The 13050-nt window shown below is 35.1% G+C and overlaps 1 protein-coding gene across 1 annotated transcript in view; it reads left to right on the top strand.

Annotated features, from left to right (window-relative positions):
- Positions 1 to 13050, top strand: part of CACNA1D (calcium voltage-gated channel subunit alpha1 D) — a gene marked incomplete at its 5' end in the record, with an annotated part of 190000 nt that overhangs the window by 133818 nt on the left and 43132 nt on the right. Inside the window, one exon of the mRNA XM_082768090.1 lies at positions 4949 to 5032. Within this exon, the coding sequence (XP_082624216.1) occupies positions 4949 to 5032 (84 nt within the window). The remainder of the gene's footprint in view (positions 1 to 4948; positions 5033 to 13050) is intronic.

A 13050-nucleotide genomic window follows, 5' to 3' on the forward strand; every position in this document is an offset into this window, starting at 1 on the left:
CCATTAATGACAGTGCAAAAGTTAATGACAGGCTAAACTAAATTTTGTTTTCATTACAATGAAATCAATACTAATTCTGGTGTTATATCTATGTAAATAAGTGAAGTGGGGTCACTCAATATACGTGGAATTTGAAGGAAGTCAGTCATGCCATTTGAGGTTTCCTGATCTCACCATCAAGGCTGGTATTTTTCATTTTCCATCGCCCTTCTCTTAAAGTACCCAGGATAACTGTATCTGTAATTGAATGTAAACTGCACTTCCTTTGTTTTAAGTAGTGAAGTGGATGATCGTAGTCTTTGTGGGCAATCTTAAAAAAAATTAAAGCAAAATTTTTGTTTTAAACAAACTAGCTCTGATGTAGCAACATAGCCATGGCAGCTCAGAGCTTAGTGTGGGGTAGGTGCATAACTACTTCCTGGCATTTCAAGGATATTTATTCAGTAGCATTTAGCCACGAGCTCTGCTGTGTAGCCTGAGCTACTTGATTTAAGGCTAGCTTATATTCACCTGAAGATGTAGATGAATTCTATATCACTTGAGGTCAGGCATTGAGATCTGAAGTGTGGAGTTCTGGGTGACAGTTTTTCCACTCTCCCATGGTCTTGCTCTGCACTGTCCAGTCCATTGTACATTTCTAATGAATTTATTTGAATATATTTTTTGTCGCCTATCTTATTTAAATGCTAAGGATTTCACATCAAAACTAACACAATATGAAGCCCTAGAGGGGATAGTTATGCAGTGCCATGAGTATGCTGATTGTATTTCTTGATATGTATTTCCTGTTCTATATCCTTGTTACACAATGAATTTTGAGAAGACTTTGCTGCATTTTATCATCTGCTCTTTGAAAAAAGATTGTGAATTCTTGTGTGGTTCACCATACACTTATGCCTATAGTCAGCAATAGCAGCTAAAATACAAAACCTAGTGGTCTGATCATGAGTGTATAAATTCTTCATGTGTATTATGGACTTCCTACTCATTATTGAAAGCAGTGTCTTAATAGTGGTCTCTAAGACTTTGTACAATTTGGGTTCTAACTGTTGCAACATGCTTTCTGTCTTATTTGATGTTTTTACTGTAATGGTTCCCTGAGTCTGAAAACTGAGAGTTTGAAGGGAATCCACTGTCAGTGAAAGGTCCTTGTTTCCTGACTTTCATTACCTTGTAGAAACAGAAGACCTAAAATTTGTTAATTAGCAGGACAAGGTTAAAAGGCCATGATATTAATCACATCTGGCAGATATTAATTAGCACAAAGGGAAAAGAGTTAAATATCTTTAAGGTTGTTCCTTGTTCCTTGAAGGTTGAAACCTTTTTTTCAACTACATGAAATAATCTAGCGGCAACATAGATTACTTTGTTTGTTAATAGCTGTAAATGAGCTAGCAGCCTTAAGCAGAATGTGAACGTCTCTTTGCAATCTAAATTTTAAACATATTTAAAACAAAAATGAATTGTTTTAACTAATATTAAAAATGTCATCGTAGGAACAGTCTGAAGCCAAGCCTAAAATTTTGCTTAATGTTTTTTGGGAAAAGACTGATTCATTTACTTTGTTTGTGTCACCATTGGGTTACCTCGTCTTGTCTAGCAGAATGGATATTGTTATTTATTAATTTTTTGCTTTTTATAAATTATTTCAAAGTTGCTTAAGGCATCAAATAAAAACTCCATTACTCTATGTGTAAAAAGAAGAACAGATAAGAATGCGTTAGTTTTTATCTGATCTGTTTGACAGTGTCCCCTTAATAACACTGACAAAAATCCTGTAAAAAGCGTAATCTTTGCTTTTGCTGTTCCTGCCAACTTAGGGCAATTACAAATTATTGGTACTCCTACTATGATACTGTGTTGTATAAAACTGAGGTATTGCAGACTACCTTCCAACTCTGAAGTATATAAAACTTGGATAAGTGATAGATACTAAAGGTGATGCTGAGTGCCTGGCACACTTGTTGACTGGGAACACACAGTACTTCGCTGAATGAGGCCCTAAAGTTTTCAAAAGAGTACTATAAGTACTAAAATATTTATGTGATAAATCAATAGAAATATATTTCTGTGTTAATTCTCTATGCCTACATATTCCCCAGAATTTGTGATTTATCCTTAAGCATTTCTAAATGAATAAATTTTTCACAATATAAGGTAAAAGAGCAGGCATATTTTTCTCCATGTCATTCTCCACATACGCTAAAGTTTGTTACTTAGTATGGTCAGTACATTACAAAACAAAATATAGCAATGAAATATAAAACTATACATCAACACATACCATATGTTCAGCTTCATTATAGTCAGCTGTTACTTAAACTTGTAATGATTTTCCATGTCATTTTACATCAGATTTTTGTAAGAAAAAAGGAAAGATGGCTAGTAAGTGAATTGATTTTGGGTTATTGCAGTGGTGAAAACAACTTATTTGCATGATGTTTATTTGCTGTGACTTGTCCATTCCTCCCTTTTCCAAAACCATCTTTCTTTTCTTTTTTTTTTGTTTGTATGCTTTTGCTTTACATATTACTTTGAACAATATTTGTCTATACTGTTGGAAAAGGTTTCATAAAATAAATGTTTAAAGTATTTTAGCAGTATTGAATTGAAATGTGAATTTGTTATTTAAGTGCTTTATATTATAGCATGTCTAGTCACGTCACTTTTACTATAGCTGAAATTAACCTTTATTTGGAGAACCTTTTTTGGTTGCTTTGTAGGTGAAGATGGATAGCACACCTCAGGATTGTGCTGATTATCATTTTGCTGTTTGCCAGTCTTTTAAATATGTATGTATATAAAATTAGGTTAAAATCAAAGATATTTCTTTTAAATAAGAGAAGTAAGGCATATAAATGACAAGGAAGAGTGTCATGAGAATATAGCTGCTGCCTTTAGCTGGCAGCTGCCAATCTCTTCAGGATTGTAAATCTCAGTAACTTTGGATGGTTGAACATGAAGTTTAGCAGGACTTTGCAAATGGTTTGTTTTGGTGAGGTGGGATGGATAAAGGAGTGACAGGGAGTTGAGAAGGAGCTCTCAGATGTGGGTGTGTTTGTTCAGGAAGCCAAATCCATGAACGTTGCCTTTTGCCTCAAGACTGGAATTGATGATTAATCCCAGAGAAAGAAATCATGTGGCACAATGGGTTGTAGAGTTAATCATTCTCTGACCGATTTTCCTCCTACAGCTCCTTCCTTAAATGAAGGAATTATTATAACAATTTTCTTTATAAAGGAACTAAAATTTAAAATGGAGTAGTGTTAATAAGTACAGTATTCTGGGAGCAAAGACTAGCCTTAGAAGGAGGCTTTCCTGAACCTGCTCAGTGCTTTCTCTCCTGGAATACTCTATAGAGCTGTCATCTGCTGTGGCAGCTCTTCCGTAGTTTCTAAGAGCAAATTTAACATTCACTTTTTTAAATCATCATGTACACAGGTGTAACTTTTAAAATGAACAGTTACTATAAGTCCTAACAGTTTAAAATGTTGAGAAAAATATTTTCCACTTCTAAATTAAAAAAAAAAAAAATTCAGATTTTTATTTTCTGTGGTAAACATACATAACAACTTAAACTACTCAACTAAAACATTATCTTATAACAAGTAGCATAATAATAAGTGAAACTAGACATCAGGTAAGAACAGCATACTTGTTATTTTTAACTTTTTGCTAAATTAACTTTTTAGAACTGCAACAGCAACTAACAAATTACTACTTTAAAATGAATTACCTGGAAGCAGAATGCACATGTACAACATGTACGTTGCAGCCTTTGAAATATAATGTACAATCCTTAGCCGTGATAGGCTCTTAAGTCATTATATCTGAATGACAGAAAGGATGAGTAAAGAAACTTGTGCAGTTCTGAACTTCTGTAATAACTAGGCAAAATCCACAATTTGTAGGAAACCTACGTATCTTGTATTGATAGACTTGCCTTCAGCAGCATAATACACCTTGATTTGTTTGCAGTGACAGGCGATCCTGTAACTTACCTCCTGATTTCTTCCCAAATATCTTCTTGCACAACATGCACTTTTGATTGCAGTAGACACAGCTAATTCGGGTTCTTGCTGGAAGATACTAGTTTATAACAATTTGCAGCAGTGGACTACTAACATATCCATAAGAGAATATATTTAAAGGCATAAATGTTGGAAGGGTGACTAAATGATTTATGAAAATAAATTTTCAGACATTGGACTGGCTGCATTAAAAGCCTTAAGAACTTGTTCAAGGTGCTTTGCTTCCTAGCACAGGTTACAGAATCAGGCCCTAACAGCAAATGTAGGTTTCTATATTAAACCTTCTTTATCAATAGAGTCAGAGTCACAGAATTATAAGGGTTGGAAGGGACCTTAAGAGGTCATTGGGTCTGAAATAGAAGATTAAGTCAGTTCTGCAATATTTTATTGCACAGTTTTACTTTGATAATAATTGTGCATTCATAAACAGTGATGACCCTTAAATATTCTTTACCAGTTACCTAGGTAGGACATCACATCATTAATGCTAAGGAGGTTTCAATTGGCTTGGTCCTGTAGAAATATGGTTAAAGGGATTTTGTTGTGCTTGTTAGGTGATATATATCAGAATTTTTCAGCCTTGCTGGTTAGTCCCAGACAACAGTTTTGGATGATGGCTTGCTTGCCAAAGTCATGCTTATCTAATGGTGCGTTATGCATGTGTAGTGCGCGCGTGTGTCTGTGTGTGTGTCTGTACATGTATACATATAATGTGTATATATATACACACACGCACACATGCACATATATGTTGCTTTTCCTTCAGTAGGCAATATTGTTTGTTTTGTTTTGTTTTCTCATTAGATCACAGGTTTTGTTTAACTAATTTCTGTTTATGCAAAACTAAACAGAAGTATGCAAATATTTGACATTTCATGTGTAATCACAAACGTTTGCACCCTGCCTGCTCTGTTCAGGGCTATTTTAGTGATGCCTGGAATACGTTTGACTCCCTCATCGTTATTGGCAGCATAGTAGACGTCGTTCTCAGTGAAGCTGATGTGAGTATACCCCAGCTTACTTTCCCCAGTCCCTACTTCTCTTTCTCTGTCTCCCCACTATTTCCATCATCTGGACAAGTCACAGATTTTGATCTGATGTTTCTAAAGTTTGAGTACAGACCATTCATAGGTCAATTATGTTGATATGGGAAATAAATAGCCTTTTTTTTTCTACCAATTTTTTTAGCTAAGAAAAGGGAAAGATTGTATAGTGGTACATCAGAGAAGTCTAGAGTGTTTCTGTGTTATAACACTGTCCTTTTCTTCTCTTTTTCTGTTTGTGTTTTTCTCTTGCTCTCTTTCTGCTGAATGCTTGTCCTAACAGCACTATTTCACTGATGCATGGAACACTTTTGATGCCTTAATTGTTGTTGGTAGCGTCGTTGATATTGCTATAACAGAAGTTAATGTAAGTAGCAACTGTTCATGCACTAAAAAGTAATTGCTGTCATCAAGAAATACAGAAAATGTAAACTTTATATCCCCAAATTCTCTTTTTTTAACAAAAGTATGCTTTATACTGAAATTGAAGACCAAAATATTGACATAGATGTTCATACAAGCTGTTATTATAGAACTATAAATGAGTAAAACTTCACGTGCACACAGTATAGTAAAACAATGGAATTATATCTTTCTATTTATGTTTGGATTTTTTTTTTTAATATATAGAATGTTTAAAATGAAATGAAGCCTCAATTGCTATTTTATTTGAAGCCCAATGATTTTTGTATGTAGCTTGACTCAGATAATTTAAGCATCTGTAAATTGTTTTAATGGCTTAGCTTAACAAATAATTATTTTTTTTTCCCATGGGAGGTACGTTTTATAAAGTGGTTTTAGCATCTATGTCTCATGAGGTAGTGGAAGAAAGGTACAAAGAGAAAATAAGGACTTTCATGCCATGGAAAATAGAATGTTAATCCCCTTCTCCCCCTTTTTTTTCCTTTTCCAATACTGCAGTAAATGTTTTGAAATTCAATTTACTCTTAAAATTATTTGAAGACTCCATCTTTTCACCAAAAGTTTGATTAATGGCCACTACATGTGTAGGTATTCCGACAATAAAAAGAGAGAAATTGTGATTTTTTCTTATTTTCTTTATGACTTGCTGGTTTTAACAAGGAAAGCTGTATGACAAAAAAAGATAAATGAAAGATAACAAACCACAGAACAGCTCTGGAGCAAATGCTGTCCATACATACATGTTTCTTTAACTAGTCAAAATGAAATTTCAGAGGAAAATGCCTCTTCTCTTTAGTGCATGTCAAGAGCTCAAAAAGGGAGACTGAAGATAGTGAGACTTACATCCAACTCAGCAACCAAAAATGCTCAATGAGTGCACACTCAGCAGGTGTAGTTAGCATATTACACCTGCTGGAGATCGTGTCTGCTTGGCATTCTGAGAACAAAATTATCCACAAATACCTACGGAGATGCAGGTCCCCAGCATTCACACCTATCAAAGAACAGATTAATCAGAGAAAGCTGTAGATGTAAGTGGTTTCTTGGTATTATCTTATTTGAAGATTGCATATTTCTGTGCATCAGTCCCACTTTATGAGCTGGCTAAAAACCTTCATTTTCTCATAAAATTGGTTTAGTAAGCTACTTGCTAGATACCTTTATTTTTTTTATTTTTTTTTTCCTTTTTTTTGTCTCTGATAGATTTTATTATTTACCCAAATGCTTTCTTTTCAGTAGGGATAGTTAACATGCAACATCTTTGAAAAAACTTTAAATTTTCAGTAAATACTCTTAAGTGGTGAATATAATTGCAATATCTCTATTTTCTATTCGAGAGAAGCAAGGCAGAAAAGTTGTGATATACCCAAAGTCTTAATGGGGGCCAGTGTACAGTGGCTCTTAAGCCCTATGCATTGCATACTGTTACCAAATCAAAAAAAAGAGTCTGCTAAGAGTGTTCACATTTTGGTTCTAGATATATTTTTATCAAAAGAAAGTAGAGAGCAAACCCTTAACACTATATAGCACTTCTGTAAAACCCAGATTTTAACTTCACTAAAAAGCATTCAAAGAATAAATATATGCTGTATGTTTTATTTGTTTGTTCATTTGTTTTTTAAAGTTGGCTATCCTTTCTGTGGCTATCACTGCCATTTAATTGAAACAGTTTCTCAGAGAAAAGATAGATTAAAATGTATTTTTCAAAGTGGTTCATGCCAGCAGCCAGATTCTTAGGATCACAGTGCTCCAGTGAATAGCAGAAATGATACCCTGACCTTCAATTAGACAGTAACTTAATTTTGGAACTGAGAATACCTGAGTAAAAAGGTTGCTGAGGAACATGGAATAGAAACTGTGTTTGAAAAGGCTGTGATCTGTTCCAGGCATTCCAGAATGAGGAGAAAACAAAACAAAATGAAACTAAAATGCTTTGTTCAGATCAGTGATCTGTAAACCACCTGACCAGGAGCTTGGATTTCTTGGGCTAGTCTAGACCGAGGTTTTGTTTCGATGGTTTGTTTTGGTTCCTCTGGTTTGATGAAGATTACTTTTGCCATCCCTGTGAGTTTACACAGCCTTCACCCACAGCACAGCCCTTCTTCCTACTGATAGCTCTGCGAGCTCTGCTTCTGCAAGTGACCGGGGGCTTCACAGTTGCCTGGATCAGGTGCTGAGCACAAGCTACTGGCAAAAGCATGGGCCTTAGTGAGGCAGAAGTGAGTAGATGAGCAAGGATATGGCTGCTTGCCAAAGGAGACAGTTCTCATACTGTGCCCATACAGGTCTCCCTTCAGTTCGTATTAGCTTTGGCTTCGATAACATCAATTAACTGCAATAGCTGCTGCTGAGAAACAGTGATGTGCATGGTTTTTAAACTTCTTAGGTTCTAGTCTATTTGGTAAGCATAATAATACATATTATAAATACATTTCACACAAATATAGAAAACAAATGTATTCTTTTATTTATTTATTTTTAAGATGGCAGAATGCCTTCAAGTGCGCACACAGTTTATTGTCTCACTAAGGACTTCAAATTCCTCTATACAGCTGCAAATTCCACATACAGCCAGCTCAAAGAATAATCACAATCAAAATAATTTTATGCCTGATTCACCTTAAATTTTACTTACCGATTTTATGTTAAATTGATCAAGAGTCTAATGACTGACTGCATTACTGGAAAGAAAATGAAGGAGTGGTACTCCTACTCATTAAGAATTGCTGTCCCTAATGTCCTTACTGAAGACATTGTCCTTAATGAAGACATTAAAAAATATCTCAAAATGTACTTTTGCAATTATAGATGTCCCTGCATTTGTTGCTGTATGGACAGTGTTAATTTGACAGCATTACTTGTAACTGATCACTGCTGAGCTTTCAGCTGTGATGAACACGGACTTTTTAGTGATTCACTCACTTGTCTTGAAACTACTCTGGAGATCAAGTAGTGATCTTCAGCTAAAGTACACCCCACAGTCAAGAACTAGCACTGCATTTCTTACTTTTTCATAATATACTCACTAGACAAAAGTCTTATCTTTGATGTCTTTGAGCACTGCACAGCAGACTGTTTGTGTACTAAGTATTGTCTGTTTCTGGTCTTTTTTTTCACTTTTTTTGTGTGTGCTTTGTTTGTGCAAGTGATGAATGTGTTTCAGTTTCAGTATAATTCTGGGCTTGATTTCCCATTTTTAGCATGAAACAGTGTATACTACAGTGTCTAGGGAACTTTAATGACTTTTATTGTTTTGATTCTATTGAATTATTCCTACTTCATTAGTTTTGTGTCAGCTTGTGTAATACAAATTTAGTGTTTTAGAATCTCTTTCTCAATATTTTCTTCAGCATTTGGAAATATACCATTCCATCCTTACTTTTATCTAACAATGACAGTGATCCTGGAAAATCCACAGCTCTGCTAAGATGCTAACAAGGCTTTGTTTTCAATGGAATTTCAGGCACCATTGAAATGGCACCTGTATAAATTCCCAGTAGAGAAACTACTTAAACTGAGGAAGCTCAGCCTTGTTGGAGGGGTGGTCTGAAACAGTGTAATGTGCTAGCACTGATGTAAACCCAGATCTTGTTGATCAAGTTGCAGCCCGCTTAGTTGGTCAGTATAAATGAAGATTTAAAAGGATGTGAATACCTAAAATAACGTACAGAGACTTGAGATGAATTAAACATTCTTATTGATTTGCGTACATAGTTGCCTCATGCGGTGGGAACAACTTGACCTTGTTGTGACATTTTAGCTGTATACATTCAGACTCATTCCAAAGGCCAGCAATTTTAACAATATTGTATCTGACCCAGTTTTTTTCAAGTGAGTGGGTTAGACTTTCTAGTTACGTATCTCCTTGATTTCAGTATTAAGTTTTGGAAATTAAGTATGTTCTTTTTATTTTGCTGTTCCTTTTCTTATTTTTTTGAAATTTTATGATAATGTGTATGGTGCCCTGAGGCTGATTCTTCTGATCCAGTAACCTCCCATTTACACTCTGTCCAGGAAATTACTGTGCTTTGAATATTTCAGTGCCCATGGAAATCAATGTATTTAAGGTGTTCAGCAATTTACAGGACTGCTTGGCATTCTCAAGGACTGGATCACTGACCGGCTCCAGAAATGAACCACCTCAGAGCAACATATATTTTGGCAACACACTATTTTCTATGATTTTTTTTTCACTTTGTCATTTAATATCCTTTCCTTTAACCAGTTCTTTTCATGAGCCTAATTGGTTTTCATGTTCATTTTATTTTTAGAAATTTTTAGAGGCAAGTATATATAAGTAAATATATATATGGTATAGAAATACAAAATTTAAAAGCACTACTAAAATCTATATAATTATTTTGGCTTTTTTGTAACCTTTTGTTTTCAAAAAATTTCACATGACACACAAGATCTTGTGTGGTCATAAAAATGGTTCCTTTTGACTTAAAAAAACAAAACAAAACAAACACACACACACACACACAAAAAAAACAACAACAGGGTGGTGGTTGTGAGACTCAATATGTGGTCAGCCCATTCTGGGAGATGAACATCCTTAACTTAAGGCAATGAGAGAGAAATAAGTGGAAATAAATTCCAAGAAAATGAATAAACTCTTAAATGGAAATAATAGACATGGTTCAACCTGATCTGACTGTACAAAAATTATCTTCATATTTGATGGTTCAGAAACCATTTGGATGACCAGCACTAGATGACTTAAAGGCATGATCACACTGACATACAGTAGTAGATACAGAGGTTTTGATTCACATTTTTTATCATTCATGTGCTGCCAAAATGTCAAGAAAATGACGGAGAGTTCACTTTCCTTTTAATTTGTGAAAATGTTTAATGCAGCCCCTGTGAACCTAATCTTATGCTTCACATTCAGTAAGATTCAGGTTCTTTGCTGAAGTAGGACTTCAAAGAAGAGCTTATATCTTCCTCCTAAGCGCCTCAGAAAGATCTGTTCATATGGAACTCAGCACTGTAAACATGTGAGACTTACTCAGTGCTTACGCTACCGTAACAGCTAACAGTGGTTAGTAGCAATGAGATTGACCAAAAAATGTCTCTCACAGAACCAGAATCAGATATTCTGTCATTTGTCAGGAAGGAGCCAAATTGTCACCATTTCAGCACTATGCAGCGTGTAACACTGACTTGAGGACAGTGGGAGGAGACTTTTTGTTTGCTAGGCTGCTTGTGGAGCATCTGCTGGGACGGCTGGGGCTCGCTCTTGCATAACTCACATCCACCTCCTGTAAGAGATTCTGGATTCCAGTTTTGGAATTGCTTCCATGAAGATATTAATACTTACAACTTAGTTATTGTACAACTGAATATATTTTGGACTGTTATGAGAACAGTATCCCATGTCAACAACAGATGTTATGAATTTAGAGTATTAAATACTCTAGGAAACAAGGAAAAATATGCTTCTTAATATACTATCTTGGGGTTCTTCACATTGACTCAAAGTTTTTACTAAATGATGCATATGGGCTTTTGATTCGTGTTGAACAGGGAATATAGAGAGCGATAAGAATTGCTACTAATTACTTGGTAGCTAATTTGAATCCCAGTAATGATGCTCTGAAGGAATCATGTATACATACAGAGGTGCACATACACTACATGTTTCTGAAGATATTTTGGCAACCTGAATGCTTTCCTGTGTATGTTACTGTCATTGCATGCATTTGTCATTTGCATATTTCCTGCTATTTTTAAAATTGTGATTCCATCATCATTATGTGTTAATTTGCTTTGCATACTGTAGTACACTTCAGCACAAAATATAACAAGAAATTTGTTCAGAACTGCCTACTAACATCCACAGTTTTGCACCATGTTTTTTATTTTAATTTTTTATTTTTTCCTTAAACACAGAACTATGGTTTGCTTCCAATGCATGGTGCAATCAGTTTCACACTGATCACAGTTTTGACATTGAAGCTTTTCCAAAGTTAGGATGTTTATTTGGAGCTTTAATTGCAATCTGAGGAGATGGAAAGAGGAATTACAGATTAGGAAATGTGCTTTTTTTTTTTTTTTTTTTTTTTTTTGTAAGCAGTAATAAATACCAGCAGGTTGCAAACATTTTAATTAGTGAATCAGAAATTTTGGCTGATCATTGGTTAATCTTTTTTGAGGGTTAGGATTATTTTGAGAAGAAAACTGCTATATTAAGCTGTGATTAAGAAAAATATATATAAGTTACTGATTTAGAGTCTATTTGAAGTATTTAAGAAGTGGCTTAAATTTACGGAGAGATGAGGTGCTTTGCTGAACTAGGCTCTCAGTGTAGCTGGCACATGGCTGACAGAGAGGAGAATAATTAAGCCAGTCTCTGTCCTTGTTTACCTCATCTCAGTGCATCTGTTGGGCAAGTGGTGAAAGCAGAAGCTGCTCATATAAAAATAAATATTCTAGCTTTGCTCTAACCTTGTGCCCATTACCAGACTTGTAGCAGTAATACCAGAAGCACAGCTGCCATCTTCAAAATCATGTAGTCCCACGGGGGACAAAAAATGTGAGAATGGCCATCCAGTGCCCATGTCTGGGACACGGGTAGTGTTGGAATCATTGCTGGAAGGTGAGGGGAGAGCAGTTTGTAGGCACAACCTGGCCACAAAAAAATACTTGGACTTGCAGTTTTGTCAGCAACTGTCCTCCAAAGATACCACTCAACCTGCCCCATCTCAATTCTATTCAATACTTTTCCTACATAATGTGCCACATACTTGTGTGTGTACATGTTAAGCAATATTACTGAAATTGTAAATAAGTTTGTGTTTGGATAGTATGTTTTTTTCCTTATCTGAAGGAAGCAGATGTTCACTGTTGTCAATCTCTTTGTTACTGAAAATTGTGTCAAAATCTTAGTTTCCCAGATGTTATTATAACTGGTGCTGGCTCGACATAAACAAATGTTAATTTATCTCTTAGATTAGCATTTCCCTTAAAGAAGCATGAATATTGCTTCTGATCTGTCAGTATACTAAATTAATTGGAATTATTATTCATAATGTGAACTGAGCTGATGTATTATCAGAGAGAAGTGCCAGAGAGGGTAAAAAATCAGATACACTCATTTTAAAATGTCAGTACCCAAAACAGTTGGCCAGTGATGGGCAGAAGTTTAATGTTTTCATATCCAGTGGAAAATACTCCTCAGGTACCAGGAGTTTGTTTTCATTCTTTGTTTCTAACATTTGTCCCCATCTCAGTACCCTGGTGTTTTTGCACAATTTCTCTTTTGTGAGCAGGGCATTTTCCTGGCCTGCTCTTACTGCTTGCATTTGATATCCTACCACTGCCCAACAGCAGCTAATCAGCCATCATGTCAAAAAAAAAAAAAAAAAAAAAAAAAAAGGGGGGGGCTTTTACGCACATCACTCCTGAGTATTTGCAGTGGGAAGTAGAACTGTTCACATGCAGTTTTGGTAATCTGATCTCTGTCTGCAGTATAAAAACTGGGAATTAAGCATTTATTAAAATCATAATATGCAGGAAAAGTTTTTTTTTCTTTTTAACCTATTGTT

Source organism: Aythya marila (assembly GCF_965140915.1).
Source record: "Aythya marila genome assembly, chromosome: 10".
Lineage (NCBI taxonomy): Eukaryota > Metazoa > Chordata > Aves > Anseriformes > Anatidae > Aythya > Aythya marila.